Here is a 24,198-nt window from a genome sequence, read left to right as displayed (position 1 = left end):
TTAATCTTCAAATATCCATTATTTTACTTTCTTTTATTGGGAATTAATAACATTCTTCAGACTGACCTTGTCCCTAAGGCTATCAATGTTAAACCACTCCAGTAATTTTTCTCCAACTTCCATAGGACCTGACAGAAACGTTCTACACGTTAACAAGAAATCCTCTATGTACGTGGGATCCACAATGGAATGTTCTTCAACTAGATGCCTAATGAGTCTGTCTGGTGTTCCCTGAAAAAGTAATGCAACATTATTAAAATCAGTTCAGTTATTCTATAGACCATTCCTCTTTTCCATTTACTTTGGTGAAAACTCTTCTTGGCAAATATAACTCTCAAATTCAACTTATACAAATTTGTGTTCCTTCTCGGTGAGACAGAGATACAAGTTGCTTCTGGCCCTGGCTTTCATTTGTCACACATCTATACAATAATACATCTATATTACCAGGCAATCATATTTTCAATCTTTTTATCCAGAAACAAATACTTTTTGTTTTGGCAAGGTGTTATGGGGATGGCTCTTCATCTAACAGAGAAACTATGACCAACACGTTTTATTTTCCCACTGTTTTTTAAAGTATTTTTATTGAAGATCTTTTTCATTTATACAAAAAATGCAACAAACTCTCAAAGATTGGTACAGTACAGCAGGATCATTGTACAATTCGGTCTCTTCCCACAATAAATAGTCTGTCAGCCCTATAACAGTTTAAAGTTTATTTGTGTCACAACAGGTTCAAAGCTCATCTCAGGATCAGATATGACACCCAGGCCATGAAAAGTCTGTTTGCATCTGAAGTCAGAGAGAGGAATGCAGTCATTTGAATTTCATGGTTTCATTCGTAAATGGCCCAGCTCTGATTAAAGTATTTTATAGCTCATTCATTAGTGTCACAAGTAGGCTTACATTAACACTGCAATGAAGTTACTGTGAAAATCCCCTAGTCGCCACACTCCAGTACCTGTTCGGGTACACTGAGGGAGAATTTAGCATGGCCAATGCACCTAACCAGCATGTCTTTCAGACTGAGGGAGGAAACCGGAGCACCCAGAGGAAACTCATGCAGATACAGGGAGAATGTGCAAATTCTGTACAGACGGTGACCCAAGCCGGGAATCGATACCAGGTCCCTGACACTGTGAGACATTAACCACTGTGCCACTGTGCCACTCTTAGCAGGAGTTAAGAATGGATTCTATAACCCCAAAACAGCTGAAATAAAAAAGATACTTGAGCCCATAACTTCTAGGGGGGTTTTCCTCGCCACTGTGAGGACTCATCGGGCCCTACCCACGACCTTCATTTTAAACCACTTGCTCACCTCCCTGGAAGGCTGCTACTTATTTTAATCATAACTGTAATAAAGGATATCTGGTGAAAATGTCCACTGCTATATATACCAGGATTATAAAATGAGAAAATAGATAAAAATCACGCAGCACTATTAAGGATACATGAATGCTCCTGGGTACATCAGGATAACAAGAGAAAATTCGCTACCACGTACACTCATAGGGTTGCCCCTGTCAACACGATAAATCACATAACAGAATCAATTAAGAATTACAGAGATTAACAAGGATTAACCAAGAACTGCAAAACATGACAATAAACCGGATGGTCAGTGAAATTCACCTTATGGCTCAGTTACAGGATTGTCCCAGCCAATATGAAAAAAACAGAGTGCAGGATCAACACAAGGAGCTGCAAATTGTGATTCTGAATCATTGCCTTTTATGGATTCTTAAAAAAACGCCAAAGCCCTCAACTGGATTGTCAAACGAGCTAACGGACCCTTCGAGGGTGACCCTCAGGATAGCAGGATAGTGCAAGGCATACTGAATTCCAGGAGTCTTCAAATGCATTCTGACCACATCAAAACCTGTGTGTTTTTGCTGCACTACTGCCAAGGAGTCCTGGGAGAACGAGACTTTTGCCCCATCATCGAGTTACGTCCTATCAAGTCTGGCAGCCTCAAAACTCACTGGCAGTTCCCGAAGCTATGGAAACGTATAATAATAGACCATGGATGTTGGATGTCCCTAAGCCTCAAGCTTGATCCACCCTGCCTTCGTGTTGAGCTTATAAAAACTCGGCAGCCAACTTTCAAAGAATTTAACCTGGAGCTTGCCTTCAGCTCCCTCTGGAAAACCGATCACATGGGCATTCTTCCTCCGGGGTCCAATTTTCCAGATCCATCAGGATATCTGACATACCATGCAGCTAACTTTCTAAGGATTGCAGCCGAGTTCGATCACTTCCAAAATTAAGGGTTCTATCTTCCGCCTCACTGAGCCTCTTGCCAGTATTCTGCAGTTCATCCAAGTGAGCATCAATGTTGTGTGTCAAAACATCAAGTTTGTCACCTATAACTTTAATAATGTTTGCAGTCATCGCCTGCAATGCCTTCGAGAGCACTGGGCCCAGAACCTGCTCCTCAGCCAGGTTGCCATGTTGGCAGCCCAGCTCTGCCCCAGGTGCCTCCGATTGCTCCTTTTTATTGATTATTTTTCTGATACTCCTCTGCATTCTATCATCAGCACTTCCCCAAAAATGTTCTAAAGACATAGCACAACGTACATACTCCAAGATATAGCGACTGGGATCCGTGCTTCAGGATAAAAATAAGGATAAAAAACAAGCAGCGCCAGAGCTCATGAAAACACCTTAATTCCTGCGCTCACATCATATGACCCAGAGTCTCAATGAGTTTGTTCTGCTACTCTGCCATTCCGTTGCTCAAGATATTCTTTACTTCATCGTGTTGCTGAAGGATAATATACTCAGATCCTGAAGGATAATTAGCTGTTCTTTCAACCTTTCATTTTCCTATTCAACGAGGGAGATGGGGAGGGGACGAGGGAGGGGGCAATGTACGAGGTGGGGGAGGGGAGAATATAAACCTGTAAAAAGTAATTGTAAACCTGTAAACTGTAATGCATCTGTCTTGTACTATTGGGTAATTGGTCATGTTTAAGCATTAATAAGGCTTATCTTTTTAATAGTTCAGAATATTAGTTGCCTACTAGGTAATGTTTAGTTGGAGTTACTTTTAGTTTGTACGGAGATTGGAACATCTTGTTTTCATGGTATAACAAGATTAAATGCTTCATTGATAGCTAGCAAAGCCTATGAAACTTTGCATTTGTGAGAATAAATAATGGTAAGACATCAGAAAATGAGAAAATTGTTCCGATCTGAAAACCATAAATTGCATTAATTGCAACAATCCAATGTCTCTCTCAGCCTACCTTTATAACTATGTGTCCTTTCCTTGTTCCACTACGATCCAGCTCTCTATGCTCTTTCACCATTACTATCTCTCCTTCCTCCTCAACCTTGTGAGTGTTCTTCTCCACTTGGTTCAGAATTCGGCAGTAATCCTGTTGAGCTATACTTACAAACTGTCACAAGATAGAAAAAGAGATCAAAAATGGTTAGATTACACATATTTTATATATTAAAGTAATTTTTTCCAAAAGATAGGGCCCCAAGTATACTTAAAGTTTTACACAGGTATAATGTGTGATAGTGAGGTTAAATTCGTTTAGGATATTTCTGCACAAGGCAAATCATATTTCATGAAATTTCCTACTTAAAGATGACAAAAGTTGTAAAATTGCATATCTTTTTCTTATTGGGTGGAAGTGGAAGCAACTATAACATGACTGACTTCCCACATGTTTCATTCTGATGATTATTGGAGCACATAAAACATGACAAAACTAAACTAGGATACCAATAGATAAATCATAGTTTTCCTGTAATCTGCATGCTCTAGCAGCAATTTCAGATTTCACAACATAAAATAAATAAAGCACATCGCATTATGGTAGAACATTATGCATAAAGGGCATCACAAAACTTTCACTGACCATCAGGTTTATAATGATCAGTAAGCATGAAAATCTAAAATTTGAAAAATTGCCAATGTCTACAAGTACTACTATGTGAAAGTTAAATCCTGGAATTCCCTCCCTAGCAGCACTGTGGGCATACCTACAACTCAGGGACTGCAGCAGTTCAAGAAGGCAGCTCATCACCACCTTCTGATGGGCAACTAGGGATGGGCAATAAATGCTGGCCTAGGCAGTGATGCCCACATCCCATAAAAAGATTTAAAACATTTTGAAATCCTTCCCTCAAGATGTTAATTCATGCTGCTTAGTAACCATCAACGACTCCCAGAGCCTCAAAGAAGTGATCACTGTTCACAGACAAGTCCAGATAATATTGACAGTCTACTGATTTAGATAGGACTGGAAGGTTACAAATTAGTCTGACTCTGTCCTGACATATCCATTTCAACTAATGTTACTGAATTGGAATCAGAGAGACCATAGCCCACACTGACCCCACTAAAGCCCACAGAATCTGAGGCTAACTACAGACATCCATCATTACATGGTTAATTCAGCATAGACCAGGCATCAAATTTAGAAGTTTCCATCTCTATCACAATGCTTGGTGCATGTACCACACAGAAGCATCAGAATATCCAGTGCTAAGTGAGACTTAGAGAATCCTCAATTAGTGAGTACAATAATCTTAACCTCATGAATAGAATTTTCCACCGTCATATTGCCACTCTGCTCCTATTTTCCTAGTTTAATCTGGACCTCCACATTTCTTGCCTGGACTTCTGACTTAGGCCTGCTAAGGAATGTGGAGTATAACTTCTCCTGGAGTCCTTCAATGTAGCATAAAAGCTTCAGAGGAAATGAAGCCATGTCCCCTTTTTACGGTACTGGTAAGTTTAAATGTTCCAGCCACATTGACAAGCGAGAAGAGAAGTCAAGTATGAAGTGTGTAGTTAAGGAAGGGACACAATGACTCATTAGTCGGGGTGGAGGTGTGGGGTTGAGTGGTCAAGGATGTGGGGGCATTGGGGTGAGGGCGCAGTTTAGTAGCATAGTTACCCAGGAGTTACAATTGCTTTTAATCCTTCTAACTTCTCCTGAGTAGCTACTCCAAGTTGGAACCATCTGAAGTCTCAGACTTCAATTTGGAGTTCCGGAGGGTTCCAGATGCAGGATAATTGCCCAAAGGAAGTTGAAATTTCCTGGGCAATTCCCGTGCAGACCTTGTGTGGGGATCTCTGAGAGGTCCCCCAGTACACCTTCCAGGGTGCCTCTGGGATATAACCCTCGGGGGAACGGAAGATCTGGGCCCAAAACACAGGAAACTAGCAACTCTACATGTGTCCGTGCAGATTTATTGGCTACTTAGGTGATAACAGTTGCTGCAATAAACCTGCAAACAAATCTTAGAGACAACGGGAATAAAAAGGCCTCTATAGCTTTATGTACTTTTAGTGCTATGTATCTAACATATTTCTACAGTATACTGTGATCATAACATTTGAGTACATTTTGCACTTTTCCGTCTAATCCTCTTCCCAGCTCCAATGGACTGCAACGGTTCAAGGATGAGCAACAAATGCCAGCGTTGTCAGCAACGCCCACGTAAAAGAATAAAATAATACAAATGTTATGCTCCTCATTCTGTAGGTTATTTTGCCTCTCAAAGAACGTCATCAAAATTGTTGAAATCTTCCTTCTTTAGGAGACAGATCAAACTACCAGCATTGACTGGTATGCAAATTCTCATCTTAGTCAGGTACCTGGCACTAATTGTAACTATTCACTGCCAAAATGCACACACTGCCAGTGTCAGGAGCCCAGCTGCTTTCAAGGGGATGGTCTAATTATTTCATTTTGTTTCACAGTTGCCCAGGAAATAGTCATCACCGCACACCCTCCAAGTGTGGCTAAATTAGAAATTCTCTTGTTAAATTGCAATAATCAAAGTGCTCTTGAATCATGTCCTTACCTGACAATCATCTGCTTTGGTCCTAACAATTCCTTTCATATATTGTTTCTCCAGGGAAGGAGAAATACCAAAACTGTTTCCCATGCAAAGTATTTCAGCTCTTCCATGGGAGTCGATAATTTCCACTGAGCCGTTTAGAATAACATACCAGGACTCCAGCTGGAAGTAAAGCAAAATGGAATTTGAAGAGAAACTGTGATTTAATGTATGTACAAGTAACTCAGTTTTCATATAAAATCATAAATTTAAAAGCCTTATATATTTTAGGAATCTTTCCTCTGCTACAATGCTCATGACAAACAAAATTTCTGTTCACTGCTATTAATAGTGTCACCATAAACATTTTATTTTTCCATATATTTACCATTTTGCGAATGAACAGAATCCTTCCTGAAAACAATTTGAGATAACAACGCACTGAAAATGATCTGTGTCATAATTTGGTGCCTTTTAACTGTGTTAACTGTCTTACCAAATAAAATATGAGAGCTTGGATCAATTATTATTACTGGTCTGAAATCCAGTGCAGTCAAGCATGGATAAAACTTAGCAATGTAAACAGCATTCTCATTTTCCAAAAGAGGGAGACTCAATATTAACATCTTTGCTAAAACCAAAATAGTCAACAGATTTATAAAACACTCGGGCGCAATCTTACCAAACAAAATTCGAAGTGTCATCAAAGTCTGAAAACGGGTGTGTTCCCGGGTGAGTTTGACACTGCCAAACTGTTTTACTGACAGTGGGGAAATTTGCACCAGCGGGGGGAGGGGCAGAGCCTAAGCTCGCTGGGGAAATCAGAGCTTCAAAGCGCTCGAGCACCATTGCGCAAAGTGCCCCAATCTCTCAGTAAACTGGGAGACTTCTTCCTATCCCCCCTCCCCAAGGATCGGATCCATCCTCAACATTGGCAACATGTTCTCCCCCTGCAACAACAGGAGTCGCCAGCATTGGGGCATCAATGAATCCCTGGGCGGACCCCTAAAAACACCCTCCGCTCGTCTGCCACCTTGCAGAGGCCACCTTGCAGAGGCCCCCCCGTTGATGTGCATACCCCCCCAGGCCCCACACCCACACTTAGGCTTCACCCTCTGGCAATGCCCTGGACACACTTAAAGTGCCCAACCAGGCCTGCCAGAGTGCCAGGTGGGCACTGCCCAGTCATGGCCCTGACCACCCAGGGACTTCAATGTAATTCCCCTCAGCGTGGCCATAGCACCAGGTCTCTGCTAGTGGAGACCAGCTGTGATTCTCACCGGCGAGGGGTGAAGCATCCACGAGGCCGGAAACAGCTGCCCTGGATGCGCTAATTGGAGTGAAATGCAGTCAATCTTATGCAACTCGGCTGGGAACATTGTGTGTGATGCCAAACTGATTCATGCCTGGTGTGAACCAGATTTTTGGTTTTGCATGCAATCTTAACCGGCTTGCCATGTCAATCGACCAGCACAGCGAGCTGGTAAGATCACGCCCATAGCTTTTATATTTGCACCTACAAAACAATTCAAACTGGAAATAAAAGTCATTCTCAAGTTATTTAGATGGGGTTCTTATTGAAAATCTTCCACTTTTGTGAGCACCTGACAATGAAAACATATGCCTATTTTGCATCATAACCCTCATGTTTTGTCTGATAGCGGAAGTCAACCTTTAATGCATTTTATCTGCCTCCAGTTGAGTTTAATAGACTGTCAACATGGCTAACAAAACAGGAGACTGGATTTGAAAAGGTCAGAAGGTGTGCAGTAGAATCTCAAAAATACCCAGAAAGAGTCCAGAGTACAGCTGAAATGAAAGCATAAGGAACACTGCAATATAGCTCTTACGTTTGCTATTCAAAACATTAGAACACAAGAAATAGGTGTTTTGGCCCTTCAAGCCTGCTCATCCAATCAATAAGATCATGGCCTCAACTTCACTTTCCTCCCTGTCCCCCAAAAACCTGGAGTCTTTTGTGGATCAAAAATCTAACTCAGTCTTGAATATATTCAATGACTCAACCTCCAATGCACACTAGAGAAGAGAATTCCAAATACTAACAACTCTCAAGGGAAGAAATTCTTCCTCATCTCTGTCTATCTTAATTGGGAGATTCCTTAGTTTGAAACTTTGGCTCCTAGTTCATGATTCCCCAAGAGGTGAAACACTACCCTGTCAAGCTCACTCAGAATCTTGTATGTTTCATTAAGATTGCCTCTCATTCAAGTATGGCCGAACCAACTCAACCTTCCCTCTTCAGACCACTCATTCATCCCAGGAATAAAATGCTTCCATATTGATTCAGGAATTGAGAACAAAATACTCTTGGTACATATGGTAATTTGTTTACAAGCAGTAAAGCTCAAAATAACATTGTCAAATATTTCAGCAGTTTGATATTTCTTTTCAACAATTCTTCCAATACCATAAATCACAGGGTTCAAGTTTAATACCTCCCCTTTACAAAACCCCTAATCTAGCCTCCACTGCCAAGAATTGTGAAGACCAAGCCTATCCCAAAGGGGTAAAGAGAAAATTGAAAGAAGAATCAGAAGTCAATAGCACCCACGCAGCTCCCACTTCGCTCAGCTGCATTAATGGAAGCTTGGAAAAAGATTGTCTCAACCACAGTCAGCCTGTAGCTAGAGAAGCAGATAAAGGTTAGGAAGATAAAATGAAAATAATTTGATTTTGTGAAATTTCATGAACTATAAATATGAAAACACAACAGGTGATCGTAGTGGTTACCTCTTTTCCATCATCAGTTATTATTGCTCCTAAATGTTCCACTACTTCGAAGATCATGACCGAGCACAGTTCACGCCTGACAAACATAGTCATGTTGGCAAAAGCAGGCAGTTGATGCATAAACTCCAGCAATTGTTCTGTAAAATAATACACACATATTTAGCCCATGTTATAGAGACATACGTTTCCAAAGAACCACCTCTAAATATAATATAATAAATCATGTTGAGAACTTTCTCAGTAGTGTCCATCATATTTACAACCCAAGTGCCGAGAAAACTCCGGTACATTACTCTGGCAGTTTCCCACTGGAGACTGATCACCATGCGCCACTGTCCACTATTTACTTCTCACTCCTGTATCATTTATATTGTGGAACCCCAGATACGAAGTTAGCACATAGACTCTTTCTGGGGAACTGATTCCCCAATTTTGCTGTAACCAGCTCACTTAATCTGACAACATCTTTGCAGAGTCAAAATTTCTTGAGGTTATCATTACAAATCTCATTTTCTTGCATTTAGATAGGCTGCCAGGATGAATTTTTCCCCTGCCTCAAATGCAAGGGTCCTAAATGAAATGAACATGGCTCAGTCTCGATGAAGTTCTGAATGCTTTCATGCATCTTGGACTGCCTAACACCAATACTTGATATCAAAAGTAAAAGTGTAATGTTCTTCTTGAGAAGTACAGAGATTGATCTTATAATTTAAAAAGATAGATACTGACACTTTCAATAGGGCAGAAAAATCTCACTACAACCAAAAAAGAAGCAACATTGTTTTAAAATTTCCAATTTAAAGACAAGTACAATCAAATCATAGAATCATTGAATACAGTGCAGAAGGAGGCCATCCAGCCCATCAAGTCTGCACCGACCACAATCCCACCCAGGCCCTATTCCCGCGACCCCTCATATTTACCCTGCTAATCCCTCTGACACTAGGATTAATTTAGCATGGCCAATCAACCTAACCCACACATCTTTGGACTGTGGGAGGAAACCGGAGCACCCGATGGAAACCCACGCAGACATGGGGAGAATGTGCAAAATCCACACAGACAGTGATCCAAGGCTGGAATTGAAGCCGGGTCCCTGGCGCTGTGATGCAGCAGCGCCAACCACTGTGCCACCGCGCCACTCCTTAAGGAAATAATCACAATTTTGATTGAAAGGTCATAAGCATTTAATGATAAGGTTGAAATGTTGTTATTTCTGTGTAGCACAGCTGTACTGAACAGGTACTGGAAATGGAAACTGCCTGCAGCTCTGTGAGAATTTAAGCTAGTCTTCCAACAATTGAGCTTAGTTTTGTTTTTATCAGCTGAATCTTATGATGTTTTAGGAAGCCACTGACAAACTGGCAATCGGCACAGCTTTTCTCTTTCTACGGATACAAGTATAAATTTGTATTTAATATAGTAGCCTTTATAACCTTAGGAGGTCCCAAAGCACTTCACAACCACTTAAGTCCTTTGAAGTGTAATTGCTGTTCTAAGGTGAGTAAACACAGCAGTGAATTTGCTCATAGCAGCAAAAAACCCACAAAGAGCAATCAGATAAATGACCAAACATTCTACTTAGTGATGTTGGTTGCAGGATAAGTTTGGTCACATTACCAACAAAACTCTCTTGTTCAAATCGTATCTTGGGATCTTTCACATCCACCTGAACAACAACTGTAACAACTTTAACTTAAGGAAATGTCCCATTGTAAAACAAAGTACGACACGGAGCCACAAAGAGATATTAGTTTAAATTATCAAAAGTTGGATCGAATAGATAGGTTTTGGAAAGTGTCATAAAGGAGGAGAGCAAGGGAGAGAGGTGGAGAGCGAGGGAGAGAGGTGGAGAGCAAGGGAGAGAGGTGGAGAGCAGGGGAGAGAGAGGTGGATGTAAACAAAACACTGATGGGCTGACTTTCATTTGAAAAAATAAGTATTATGGACAGCCAGAGCCTGTAGGTAGCCTTCTTGCTCCCATAGCCCTACAATCAGCTTGCTCTAATCTTTATAGAGACCTACTGCTGCATGCACAAAGCATTAGGCCTCTTTCTGATATAAATCAAGGTTGTTAATAGGATCCCATTGCAACTGTTAGGGACATAGGGGTGGAGCTTGCAATGCAAACACTCCAACCAATGGGTCCAGGTCTTCCGATCAGGAAACAGCCAGATAACGTTAAAAATGGTGGGGTAATTTTTCAGAGCTGTAAGGTTCAGGTGTGCTCCTTCTTGTTCCACTGAAATACATTGGGATGTTGCTTCCCTTAGTTCGACATTACCTTCCTCTGCCTCACCTTCCCCTGCCTCTCAAAGCAACTATTGGGATCTGCAAGCCACTGCTGGGATCTGCAAGCCACTGCTGGCCCCCCAGTGGGCCACAATTCCTCAAGCCCAAGTGCAGTGAGTTGCTTCACAATGGCAATCTGCAAGAATGAGCAAAGAACCAACATGCTACACTAACCCAAAAGTCAAAAATTGACTCCAGAAAGAGAAAAATATTGTCAACATTAAGGGCACAGGTGCCTACAACCCTTTACTAGCACTGTGGTCTGACAATGGATCAAGATTTAAAATATTTCCCTGCCCTCAATGTCTTTGGACACTGCCCTGTCCACCTACATGATCAACACCGTTTATCGTAAAGAAAATGAAAGAATGTGGCTGAAGTCTCAAGTCACTGAAATCAGCATTTAGATCTGGCAGAGGTGTACCCTAAAGAAACTAAAATGCTTATTCCTATTGTTTTTTTCTAATTTTTATTCCATCCAAAAAAAACCCAAATTCAAATTGAATCCAATTCACGGTCCCCACAAGAAGATCAAACAAGATCTGAGCTGACAAAATAAGGGACTGCACTCCATCTTGGGCTTGATCAAACAAGATCCAAACTGACAACGAGGTTGGATAAATACAGGATGCCAACAAGAGGAAGATCAGCCTGGAGTGTTTTGATTCTAAGAAAACCCAGGCAGTTCTCAAGGTCCTCAAAATGTATCTGTCTGTAATCAGAAGTCCCTATATTTGTGGGCACACTAACATGCTACTTTAGTTGCAAGAATAAACTGCAAACAAAAAATGATGCAGCATTGCTACGAGGCCAACTACTTGGTGGACGCACTAAAAATAACAAGCAGATTCAGCATGATTCAGCCACTCTATTTTAGGAATCTTGCTGAATTATTGAATCCCTACAGTGCAGGAGACCGCCATTTGGCCCACTGAGCCTACACCAACAACAATCCCACCCAGGCCCTATCCCCGTAATCCCCACGTATTTACCCTGCTAGTCCCCCTGGCACTAAGAGGCAAGTTAGCTTGGCCAATCAACCTAAGCACCTTTGGAAGGACTATGGGAGGAAACCAGAGCACCCGGAGGAAACCCATGCAGACATGGGGAGAACGTGCAAACTCCACACGCACTGTGGAGTTTGCGGATATTTGGACTGTTCTGAACTAAAATTCAGCACAATCCTAATGTAATCAGAGCATCAGACAGCAAAGTGCAAGGGAATGGGAATAAGGGTGCATGAAAATGTAAGGTAAGAGAGAAAGATATTTTCTTAAATCGTACCTATGTCATCATCAGTTCGGTCTGCTGGATCCTTCTCCAGACACTCCCGAACAACATCCCTGCCCATCAGTGGATCAGATGCTCGGTCAATGTCTTCTTCATCTTCTTCCTCTTCTTCAGAGTCTACAGCTGTTTCTGGAAGACCAGTAAGATCGACATCCCCCATTTCACTTTCTGTAGCCTACAGCAAGCAATACTTTTATGTTAATCATTTGCATCCATACCAATGTACCATAAAAATACATATTTCTCTGAAAAAATTGTTCTCAGCGATTCACTGCTGGTTTTGCCTTTATCTATATTTTTTTTACTCCCCTAAATCAAAATACTAGTTTTATAAATTACAAATCCAGGCATTGTTATAAAATGATGTTTTGCACTCAAAAGCTAGGCATCCAGCGATACTTATAACCTCTGAAGACATGAAACCAAATACTTATTAATTTAGAGTGAAATTAAAACAGGATTGCACAGAAGTGTCACAAATTTTAAACACTATGGCTGGACTTGTGAATTCTAGTTTTCAAACCAAGATTGGTGGAGTAGTGGATGAGGTGGAGGGCTGTTGTAGGCTGCAAAGAGACATTGATAGGATGCAGAGCTGGGCCGAAAAATGGCAGATGGAGTTTAACCCTGATAAGTGCGAGATGATTCATTTTGGTAGGACAAATTTGAATGCGGATTACAGGGTCAACGGCAGGGTTCTGAGGAATGTAGAGGAACAGAGAGATCTTGGGGTTCATATCCACAGATCTCTGAAGGTTGCCACTCAAGTGGATAGAGCCGTGAAGAAGGCCTATAGTGTATTAGCGTTTATTAAAAGGGGGTTGGAGTTTAAGAGCCGTGGGGTTATGCTGCAACTGTACAGGACCTTGGTGAGACCACATTTGGAATATTGTGTGCAGTTCTGGTCACCTCACTATAAGAAGGATGTGGAAGCATTGGAGAGAGTGCAGAGGAGATTTACCAGGATGCTGCCTGGTTTGGGGGGTAGGTCTTATGAGGAAAGGCTGAGGGAGCTAGGGCTTTTCTCTTTAGAGCGGAGGAGGATGAGAGGTGACTTAATAGAGGTTTATATGATGATGAGGGGGATAGATAGAGTGGACGTTCAGAGACTATTTCCTCGGGTGGATGTAGCTGTTACTAGGGGGCATAACTATAAGGTTCATGGTGGGAGATATAGGAGGGATGTCCGAGGTAGGTTCTTTACTCAGAGTGGTTGGGGTGTGGAATGGACTGCCTGCTATCATAGTGGAGTCGGACACTTTAGGAACTTCCAAGCGGTTATTGGATAGGCACATGGAGCACACCAGAATGATAGGGAGTGGGATAGCTTGATCTTGGTTTCGGACTAAGCTCGGCACAACATCGAGGACCGAAGGGCCTGTACTGTGCTGTACTGTTCTATGTTCTATAAGTTTTCAACGAGGGGTCGTGGTAACATCACTGGACTAGTAATCCACAGGCCCAGGTTAATACTCTGCGGAATGGGTTTAGTTCTCAGCATGGCAACTAAATAGGGAATTAAAAAGCTATTTGTGGTCATCGTGGCCACAAAACCATTGTCACACCGCAGGACCGACCCAGTAGAGGTGGCAGCATTGTGGCATACAGTTGAGAGGGAGTTCTTAACATTGACTCTTGACCACATGAAGTCTCGTGGTATCAGGTCTAACATGGGCAAAGAAACCTCCTGCTGATTACCAGCAACCATCTCCCATCAGCTGATGGAGCAGTACTCCTTCATGTTGAACATGACTTGGAGGAAGCAAGGGTGCAAAATATATTCTGGGTGGAGGACTGTGGCTTGGCATCACTACTACTGACTGTGCCTTAAAGGACATAGCCGCTAGACTGGGTCTGCTGCAGGTGGTGAGGGAACCAACAAGGAAAAATTGATGACCTCATCCTCACCAACCAGCTTGTCATAAATGCATTCATCTCTGACAGTATTGGCAGGAGTGACCACCACACAGTCCTTGTGAAGACAAAGTACCACCTTCACACTGACGACACCCTCCATCGTGTTGTGTGGCACTATCATTCAAACAGATGCAACTGAAACCTGGGCATCCAAGATGTCTTCTGGGTCATCACAGCAGCAAAATTGTATATACTCGCAATTGGTAACCCCATATTCCTCACTCGACTACTATCATCAAGCCAGGGGATTAACCCCAGTTCAATGAAGAGTGCAGGAAGGCATGCCAGGAGCAGCAAATATGGAATTAAAGAGCTAGTTGTCAACCTGGTGAAGCTACAACACAAGACTATGTGCATGCCAAAAGCATGCAATGCTCAGAGATAAGCAATCCAACAACCAACAGATCTAAGCTCTGCAATCCTGCAACATCCAGTCGTTGAGTGGCGGTGGACAATTAACTGGAGGAGACACCACACATCCCCCACCCTTGATGATGGTCAGCATATCAGTGCAAATACAAGGTATTTCCACCAATCTTCAGCCAGGAGTGCTGAATGAATGATCCATCTAGGCCTCCTCTTGAGGACCCCAGCGTCACACATGCCAGTCTTCAGCCAATTCAATTCACTCCACATGATATCAAGAAACAGCTGAAGGCACTGGCTACTGCAAAGACTACAACATTCCAGCAATAGTTCTGAAGATTTGCATACCAGAACTAGCTGTGCCCTTAATCAAGTTGTTCCAATACAGCTACAACACTGGTATCACAGCAATGTGGAAAGTTGCCCAGATATGTTCTGTCCTCAATGAGGAGGACAAATCCAACCAGGCCAATTACCACCCCATCAATCTACTCTCAATCATCAGCTAAGTGATGGAAGAGGTTATCAACAGTGCTATCATGCCGCACTTACTTCAAAACAATCTACTCATTCATTGACGCTCAGTTTGGGTTCCACCAGAGCCATTCAGTTCCTGATCTCATTATAGCTTTAGTTCAAATATGGACAAAAGAGCTGAACTCAAGAGCTGAGGTAAGAGTGACTACTCTTGACATCAAGGACACATTTGATCAAGTGTGGCATCAAAGAGCCCTAGCAAAATTAGAGCCAATGGGAATCAAGAGGAAAACTCTCCACATTTATGTGGTTGGTCCAGTTCAGTTCCTGATCAATAGTAACCTTTAAGATGTTGACAGTGTGTGATTCAGCGAATGTCAAGGGGAAATGGTTAGATTTTCTTTTATTGGAGATGGTCATTGCCTGGCATTTGTGCGGCACAATTACTCTCATACCATCTCTACTATAATTAATGTTGCTACTTTGTGTCGAAATTATTTCCTCAGAGGCTGATTCTGCCCTCTGCTCTTACCAAATATCATCCAGGTCTTGCTGCATATGGACATGGACTGCTTCAGTATTTGAGGAGTTGTGAACGATGCTGAACATGGTCCAGTCATCCACAAATATCCCACTTCTGACCTTGAAGGTAGAGATAAAGTAACTGATGAAGCAGCCAAAGGTGCTGGGCCTGCTATGTTCCAGGACCGAGATAATTGACATCCAACAAACATAATCATCATTCTGTGTGTTAGGTACGACCCTCTGACCAGTGGAGGGCCCGCCACCCTCCCGATTCCCACTGATGTTGAATGATGGGTTAGGTTGATTGGCCATATTACCCCTTAGTGTCCCAAGATGTGTAGGTTAGATGGATTAGGGATTGTAAATGTGTAGGGTTACAGGGATAGGGTGGAGGAGAGAGACTGGGTAAGACACTCATGATGTGGAGGTGCCAGCGTTGGACTGGGGTAAACACAGTAAGAAGTTTAACAACACCAGGTTAAAGTCCAACAGGTATATTTGGTAGCAAATGCCATTAGCTTTCGGAGCGCTGCCCCTTCGTCAGGTGGAGTGGAGAAATGCTCACAAACAGGGCATACAGAGACACAAACTCAATTTACAGAATAATGATTGGAATGCAGTCTTTACAGATAATCAAGTCTTAAAGGTACAAACAATGTGAGTGGAGAGAGCATTAAGCACAGGTTAAAGAGATGTGTATTGTCTCCAGACAGGACAGCCAGTGAGATTCTGCAAGTCCAGGCAAGCTGTGGGGATTACAGATAGTGTGACATGAACCCAAGATCCCGGTTGAGGCCGTCCTCATGTGTGCGGAACTTGGCTATCCGTTTCTGCTCAGCGACTCTGCGCTGTCGTGTGTCGTGAAGGCCTCCTTGGAGAACGCTTACCCGAAGATCAGAGGCCGAATGCCCATGACCATTCAAGTGCTCCCCAACAGGAAGAGAACAGTCTTGCCTGGTGATTGTCGAACGGTGTTCATTCATTCGTTGTCGTAGCGTCTGCATGGTTTCCCCAAGGTACCATGCCTCGGGACATCCTTTCCTGCAGCGTATCAGGTGGACAACGTTGGCCGAGTTGCAAGAGTATGTACCGTGTACCTGGTGGATGGTGTTCTCACGTGAGATGATGGCATCTGTGTCGATGATCCGGCACATCTTGCAGAGGTTGCTGTGGCAGGGTTGTGTGGTGTTGTGGTCACTGTACTCCTGAAGGCTGGGTAGTTTGCTGCGGACACGGGTCTGTTTGAGGTTTGTACCTTTAAGACTTGATTATCCGTAAAGACTGCATTCCAATCATTATTCTGTAAATTGAGTTTGTGTCTCTGTATGCCCTGTTTGTGAGCAGATCTCCACTCCACCTGACGAAGGGGCAGCGCTCTGATAGCTAGTGGCATTTGCTACCAAATAAACCTGTTGGACTTTAACCTGGTGTTGTTAAACTTCTTACTAAGACACTCAATCAGAGAGTTGGTACAGATTCGATGGGCCAAATAGCCTGTTCTGCACTATAGGGATTCTGTGATTCTATAAGTCCAGGTTTGCCTTGATGTGACACTCGGTCAAATGCTGCCTTGATGTCAAGGGCAGACATTCTCGAGTTCAGCACTTTTGTCCATGTCTGGATCAATGATGTAATGAGGTCAGGTGCTGAGTGGCCCTGCCAGAACTCAAACTGAACATCACTGAACAGGCAATTGCTGACCAAGTGCCATTTGATAGCATGGTTGACGACACCTTTCATCACTTTGCTATTTATTATTTTTCACTACAGTATTAGATGGCTAAAGTTAACTAAGGGAAAAATATGTTTGTTTCCTACTACTATTCACTTGTTCTTGCGCTGTTTGTTAAATTTGTTGGCAGTTAAAGCACGAGTCAAGATTCAGCATATTCTGTTCTTCTGCTTTCCAAACAAAGGAAATTCAATGATAGCACATACAAAAACCAACAGCTGTTCAATCCCTTGGCATGCTATAAATGTTCCTAGATCACTCCTATAGGACAAAAGAGGTGCTAGTTCTCATTTTGAAGATGACATTAAAAAAGAAACCTGAAAACATTAACCCAGGTATGGCAGCAGAATGGCTAGTATTGCTGCCTCACAGCACCAGGGACCCGGGTTCGATTCCAACCTTGGGTGTTTGTCTGTGTGGAGTTTGCACATTCTCCCCGTATCTGCATGGGTTTTCTCCAGGTGCACTGGTTTCCTCCCACAGTCCAAAGATGTGCAGATTAAGTGGATTAGCCATGCTAAATTGCTGCTTAATGTCCAAACATGTGTAGGTTAGGTGGATTAGTCATGGTAAATGCATGGAGTTACTGGGGAGGGGGCTGTCCTGAGTAAGATGCTCTTCGGAGAATTAGTGCAGTTTCGATGGGCCAAATGTCCTGCTTTTGCACTACAGGGAATATGGTAATAGTCAATGGTACTCTCATACCATCCCTACTATAATTAATGATGGCTTTTATTGTGTGTATATTGAGAGAGTGACTCTTTGATTTTGCACTTTGTTTAGAAAAATTATTCCCTCAGATGCGGATTCTGCCCTCTGCTCTTCTAATAATCATTACCTTGGTCTTGTTAAATTTTAATGATCATATAAAGGGGTTTAAAAGTAGCAAATCAAGCTGATGGATCATCAGATTTATTTTCATGTTAACCTGTAGCTGGTAAAACTAGTTTGTTTCAGGTTGGTTTGAAGGTTGTGGTGGACATAATGTCAAATACTAAATTATTAAAACAGGTCACTGAAAAGAAGTGATGGCACATACATCAGCATCCTGCATCAGATTATGGTCAGTGAGATATCTGATTTTAAATGCTTTTCTTTAAATTTCATTTCTTTCCTGTGCTCCCATAATATCTTTCCCCATGTTAACTCTCCTACTCATAATACTTTCTCAGGAGACTAAAGAAATTTGGCATGCCAGCTATGACTCTCACCAACTTTTACAGGTGTACCATAAAAAGCATTCTTTCTGGTTGTATCACAGCTTGGTATGGCTCCTGCTCTGCCCATTTTGGTAGATCGAACAGGGCAGTGATTATTCAGTTACAGAACAAAGAGAGCTAGGGTACAGGTTATGACCCATTAATTTTAAAATTCTCCTTCTGCTTACAAATCTCTCTACAGTCTCTGCCCTCCCAATCAATCTCTGCAATCTTCTCCAGGACCATAATTCTCCAAAATCTCTTCTTCAAATCTGGACTCTTGCACATTCCCAATTTTTGGTCTTCCACCAATACCTGCCATGATTTCACCTGCCAAGACCAATGCTGTGAAATGTCATCCTTAAACCTGTTTACCTCTCTCCCCCTTTAAGACATTCCTAAAACCTTTCAAGTTTTTTGGTGTTCTGTCCTAATATATCCTTAAGTGTTAAATTTTGTTTGTTAATGATCCTGTAAAGTGCCATGGGATGCTTTGCTATATTAAAGGTTATTTATAATGCACCTTGTTGTTTGCTTGATGTGTTGACTTATTTTGTTCTTGTGTAATAGCATGAGCTATTTTCCTACAATAAAAAGTGCTATATAAATGCAAGTTGGTGATGCTGAACATTACTGGAGGTCCCTCAGCCTTGGCTCTATCAAGCTACATCTGAATTATCTGGGCAAGTAAATGCAGAGAGTGCAGATATCATTTGGGCAACAGGAATCTAATTACATAAATTTCTCAGTAGCTTGATTTGGGAGTCCTTAAACACGAGCTTGATTTCCTTGCATGTCCGTCACTTGGTTGGCCAAAAATAGTCTTATCTGTGGAAATCTAGAAGCTGTAATAAAATTATTTTACATTTATAGCTTCAATTGGAGCAGAAAAATGAGCCATGACTCACATAGCTAAATGTTGTGCAGACCTAAGCAAATCAACCCCTTCTAATCATATATTGGTTATATGAGGATGACTGCATTAATAATTAAAAGTTTCAGATCAATACTGAAAGCAGCCTCAGAACCAGCCTTTGTCTCTTACACAACAACGGGAGAGAGTTGGATAACCCTTTACAATTACAGGAAATTACACTGTACTTGAAAACAATTACTGGCAGCACAGAAATGGCACTACATGCAGGATATACAGGCTGGCAATGTAGTTGCATTGACCCTTCTAGAATTTTCAATCTCTATTGCAAACCTTATTCCTCCACTGACTAAGGAAACTACTCCCACTGTATTGTATGAATACTCTCCATTTATTTTTATTTTATTTTTTTTAAATCTTGCATCCCATCTGTGTAGTGCTTACCCTTACAGTTGGTTTCCGTTTATCCCTTTCTCAGCAGTCAAGAGGATGCTCTTTTCCTGCTTAACCTTTAGGAAAGGCATACAACTGGGATGAGAGGAACTTGATCTCATTGCTGCCATCCAAAGCAACAGGAAGCCAATCCAAGTCATCCATAATTAGAATCCTCATGAAGTGCAGTGCTGAACCTTAACACCAACATCATTGGAATTTGCTTGGCAATTAAGTGTCTAACACTTATCAAAGATGCAATGATTTTTGGAAAAAAAAGAGGTTAGATTAAAATGAAAGCAGGATTCAATTTTAATCACAAGCCTCATCATCAAGACTTAACTTACAAATCAACCAGCTGGTGGAATTAGCATCTTTAGATCCCCCCGCCCAGGGGAAAATAATCATTGGAGAAATGCCTTGGAGGGGTTTTAATCCTGACACAAACATAAGCACAGTGAATCTAGAATGTTGCGGGTCAACAGAACCATATAATCCTTACAGTGTAGGAAGAGGTCATTCGGCCCATCAAGCCTCTTCAAAATAGCATCTTACCCAGGCCCTCCTCCACCCTATTCCCAGAACCCCAAGCATTTATCATGGCTAATCCACCAAACCTACACATTTTTGGACTGTAGGAGGAAACCGAAGCACCGAGAGGAAACCCACACAGACATGGGAAACTTCACAGAGACAGTCACTCAAGGTTAGAATTGAAACCGGACCCGAGTCCTGTGAGGCAGCAGTGCTAACCATTGTGCCACTCCGTTGATCATTATTCAGCATCCTTAGAAAGATCAGAATCAATGCGAATCTTTGCACTGCTTTGACTTTTTCCTGTCATTTCTGTTAATATTTAGAACGGTGAATACTGATGACAATGCTTAAATAAGTTGTTGACATTAATGATACATAATGACTAAATTAATAATAGTTAAATCACTTTTGAGTTAATTATGATATCAACTAATAGTAATTTAACCCCTTCAAAGACTTTCAAAATTGAGGACTCCTCTAAGCCATTACAATCCAAAATTTAAATCCAGTGTTACTGACTAAACAGTAGTATGCACAAGTCTACAAGAAACAGCATGGAAAATCAGAAATGTATTAGCAGTGACACAAACAGATGGATCAAGGAAAACAACTGGAGTGCCACATACATGAATCCATTTGTTGCAAGGCAGCCTCTGCCTTTAATTTATCTATGTTAGCGCCAACATGATATTTTGTTTAGGATGAGCATAATCCTGTATTTGTTTGCATGATAATTTACATTACTAAAGTCTCTAGCTATAGCCAACATTCCTGTTTGATTGCTGCTTGTGAAGTAAGAATTCTCCCATCCTGATCATACAAAAGGAATGAGAGAAAACAAACATCCTTCTTCACCCATGCCTCATTTGAACTGAGTCATAAAACACAACAATCATTCAGTTTACTGATGGAGCTTGATCATGGAGCCTGAAACAAGTATGTTTCAGGCTCCATGATCAAGCTCCAATAGTACACTGTTGAAAAACTATGTTCAGCAGGAGACAGCAGCGCACAAGAAGAGGATTAAAGAATCTAATTCCAATATCTGATATGAGTTTGTGAATTTCAACAAATTAAACAAGAAGTGGCGGCACACCTCCTATTCTTACTTGCCAACTCCCGCCCCCCAAAAAGTTACATCAGTTTGCAAAGCAGCAGTGGAAAGGAGGAGGCCAATATGAAGAAGAAATCACTATCAATAGTAAAGTTTATTTATTAGTCATAAGTAAGGCTTACATTAACACTGCAATGAAATTACTGTGAAATTCCCCTAATCGCCACACTCCAGCACCTGTTTGGGTCAAGGCACCTAACCAGCACATCTTTCAGACTGAGAGGGGAAACCAGAGCACCCTAAGCAGACACTTGATCAAACCCACGCAGACACAGGGAGAACGTGCAAACTCCACACAGACAGTGACCCAAGCTGGGAATCGAACTCGGGTCTCTGGCGCTGTGAGGCAGCAGTGCTAGCCACTGTGCTATCATGCCGCCCATATTATCTGTTCCAAAAAAAAATAAATGTGGCTGGGGTGTGGTGGGGGCTGGCACCTCACATGAAACCTGAATTTAATACCCAACCTTTACCATATTGTGTCTCCAGGAAATCTAGCATATTGTTGCAGACAATATGAATGGTCACTCCTGTAGTTTTGAAATTTGCTTAACCTTTCTTCCCAAAACAGAAGTGGGATTTGCTAAATATATTTTCAACCACTCATTCAGTTATCTCACCCTGACGGGTTGGGAAATCGCCTAGCCAGTGCCACTGTGATATTATCAGCACTGAGCAAATTTCTCCTCAGTGGAGGATATTAAACACTTGTTGGAAAATTTAAATGCTATCTAAATAGTAAGATGATCTCATTTTGTTTTCTTCTTAAGGTAGTAGATGTAGCTTTGTGGTTATCAGTGATCCGCTGACATTTTAGCCAAATGGCCATTATTCACGTGGAACCCTGGAATGCCCAACATGCCAGTTAAAAACAGTGGACATCATATCCAAACCTAAACCTTTCATCATTCAAAAGTACTTTAATAGAATGAGATGTGGAAATCAAACTGATATTTCCTTTCCATAGCTTAGGGAAACCTCAGCCAACTGTAGCCTGCCACTGCCATGTAACGGAGATCAGTTAACTCAGCAGAGATCAAAAAATAAAAATAATGAATCTCTAAGTTCAGCAGCTCATCACATAATGCACTTACCAATTCTGCAGTCCACGGAACCTTCAAACAATTAGTTAGCTAGACAAAGCATATCCTTGTCAAGTAAATTAGCCTAGTTTTAAGATGGAATCCCCCTGAAATAACTAGACTTTTTCATTACATTGGACATTGCTAATTATAAACACAATTTGCATCAAATCTTTGTGCTATAAATGCCTTTCTAGCATCTCTCCTACACAGGCATAAGATGGTGCAACAGGTTAGAACATAATAGGAAATATTCCACTTTGGGATTTCTGCCACATTTTCTTTCTGCTCTTAAATTTGAATGGATAAAAGTTTATACACCATGGGTGCAATATACATTTTCAGTACCTATCAGGATCACTGAAATGGAAAATTTACCCGACAGTCCTTTCATTTCTGGGACACGGTTTTGGACACAGCCCAAGAACGATAATGGAAGAAGTCTATTCTAATGCTGGTTGTCCTGCACAATATGCACTTAAAATAGTTATGCAAGTCCACAGAACAAAACTGTCCAAACTTTTGTAAACAATGGCAATCCCATTTAGAGAGGCTGTAAATCTAACAGTTCTGTGAAAATAGGAGATGCACTTCAGGAGGTGAAAACTGATGTTAGGTACAACAGAAGGAATATTATATTGCATTAAATCGGTGTTACATCTGAACAGAGATGTTTAGCCCACAGCGCACTGACAGGCGAGATGTTAAAGCAGTGGGAAAATCTCTCCACCTCAACTTGGCTAAGATCAAGTGTAGTAATGACATGCTGTTGAAGTCATTAGGTTACATTTTAGCTTCATTTGAAGCAATTTTTAAAAGCGGCATCTCGGCCTTTTGGCTAAGATGCAAATGAGATCAAGCCTTGGAGGAGGTGCAATGCCTACTCCAATCAGCTTGGATCATGTAGATCAAGCCCAAGACAGGAGGTGAGAGCCCCATCTTGTCAGCTTGGATCGGGAATGTCTCAACTTGTTGAGACTCTGAATTGAACTTGATTTGATTGAATTTTTAAAAAACAACAAAATCCTCTCTAAAGAAATGTGTATAATTAGCAGGTCAGTTACTGGCTTTGATCCACTGCCACTTTTCCCCCTGAACATCTGATTAATCATTTATTGACTCAACATAACAAAACAGGATTGTTTACAAACATGTTTTAAACAAATCAAGGTCAGGAACAAGGATCAGATGTTTAACACAGCAATCCAATGCAGATGTGATAACAAAATCATGAGTTTATAGGCCGCATCTTACTGAGATGGGTGTGGCGGGGGAGTGGGGGGGGGCCTCAGGAGGACATCTCACATGCAAATCAGCCTTGCCGATTGGTCGACAGCTCCATCAATCCTTGCAGCACCAGTGCTGAATAATGGGCACTGCTGAGATTGCAGGAAGCCCAAGAAAGACAAGAAAGATCATGACTGCCCAGAGATAGTACACCTAGGGTTATCTAGGGGTTTTAGGGCGAGGAAGAATCCCAGTGCTCAGGATGGGGTTGAGGGGGCTGGATTGTCAGTTTCTGTCGAGCAGGCAGAGCAAGAAAATGGATGTAACATCTTTAATGTGGTGCCCTGAATGTGTGCACGACTCCTCCCCCTCCCAGCCTACTGCCTTTGATCATGTAGGCCTTAAAAACAAAATGGCCTGTTGACTCCCATCTGACTGGCCACATTAACTGTTAATTTTTAGCATATGTTCACACAGACACTTTTTTACCCCCTTTTGGGAATAGTGGTAGGATTCCCAAGCTTTGAGCCCATTGAACTGAGTTATGAATGCTACTTCCGTGGCCAACAAGT

The 24,198-nt window shown here is 41.8% G+C and overlaps 1 protein-coding gene across 13 annotated transcripts in view; it reads right to left on the bottom strand.

The window, feature by feature from the left end:
• rapgef6 (Rap guanine nucleotide exchange factor (GEF) 6) overlaps nt 1–24,198 on the bottom strand; it is a 330,858-nt gene that overhangs the window by 73,285 nt on the left and 233,375 nt on the right. For 12 of the 13 annotated variants that reach the window (XR_013499761.1, XR_013499760.1, XM_078230817.1 and 9 more), the window contains 5 exons: nt 12,139–12,319; nt 8,563–8,699; nt 5,836–5,994; nt 3,255–3,407; nt 67–231 (listed from right to left, as the gene is read on the bottom strand). Coding sequence is in view for 11 of the 13 variants with exons in the window: in XM_078230817.1 (XP_078086943.1) it covers nt 67–231; nt 3,255–3,407; nt 5,836–5,994; nt 8,563–8,699; nt 12,139–12,319 (795 nt within the window). In the remaining 2 variants the exon portion in view is untranslated. The remainder of the gene's footprint in view (nt 1–66; nt 232–3,254; nt 3,408–5,835; nt 5,995–8,562; nt 8,700–12,138; nt 12,320–24,198) is intronic. The other variant, XM_078230824.1, reaches the window with a different exon arrangement.

Source organism: Mustelus asterias, chromosome 16 (assembly GCF_964213995.1).
Source record: "Mustelus asterias chromosome 16, sMusAst1.hap1.1, whole genome shotgun sequence".
In the NCBI taxonomy this organism is placed as follows: Eukaryota; Metazoa; Chordata; class Chondrichthyes; order Carcharhiniformes; family Triakidae; genus Mustelus; species Mustelus asterias.
This window is presented reverse-complemented; position numbering and strand designations above follow the sequence as displayed.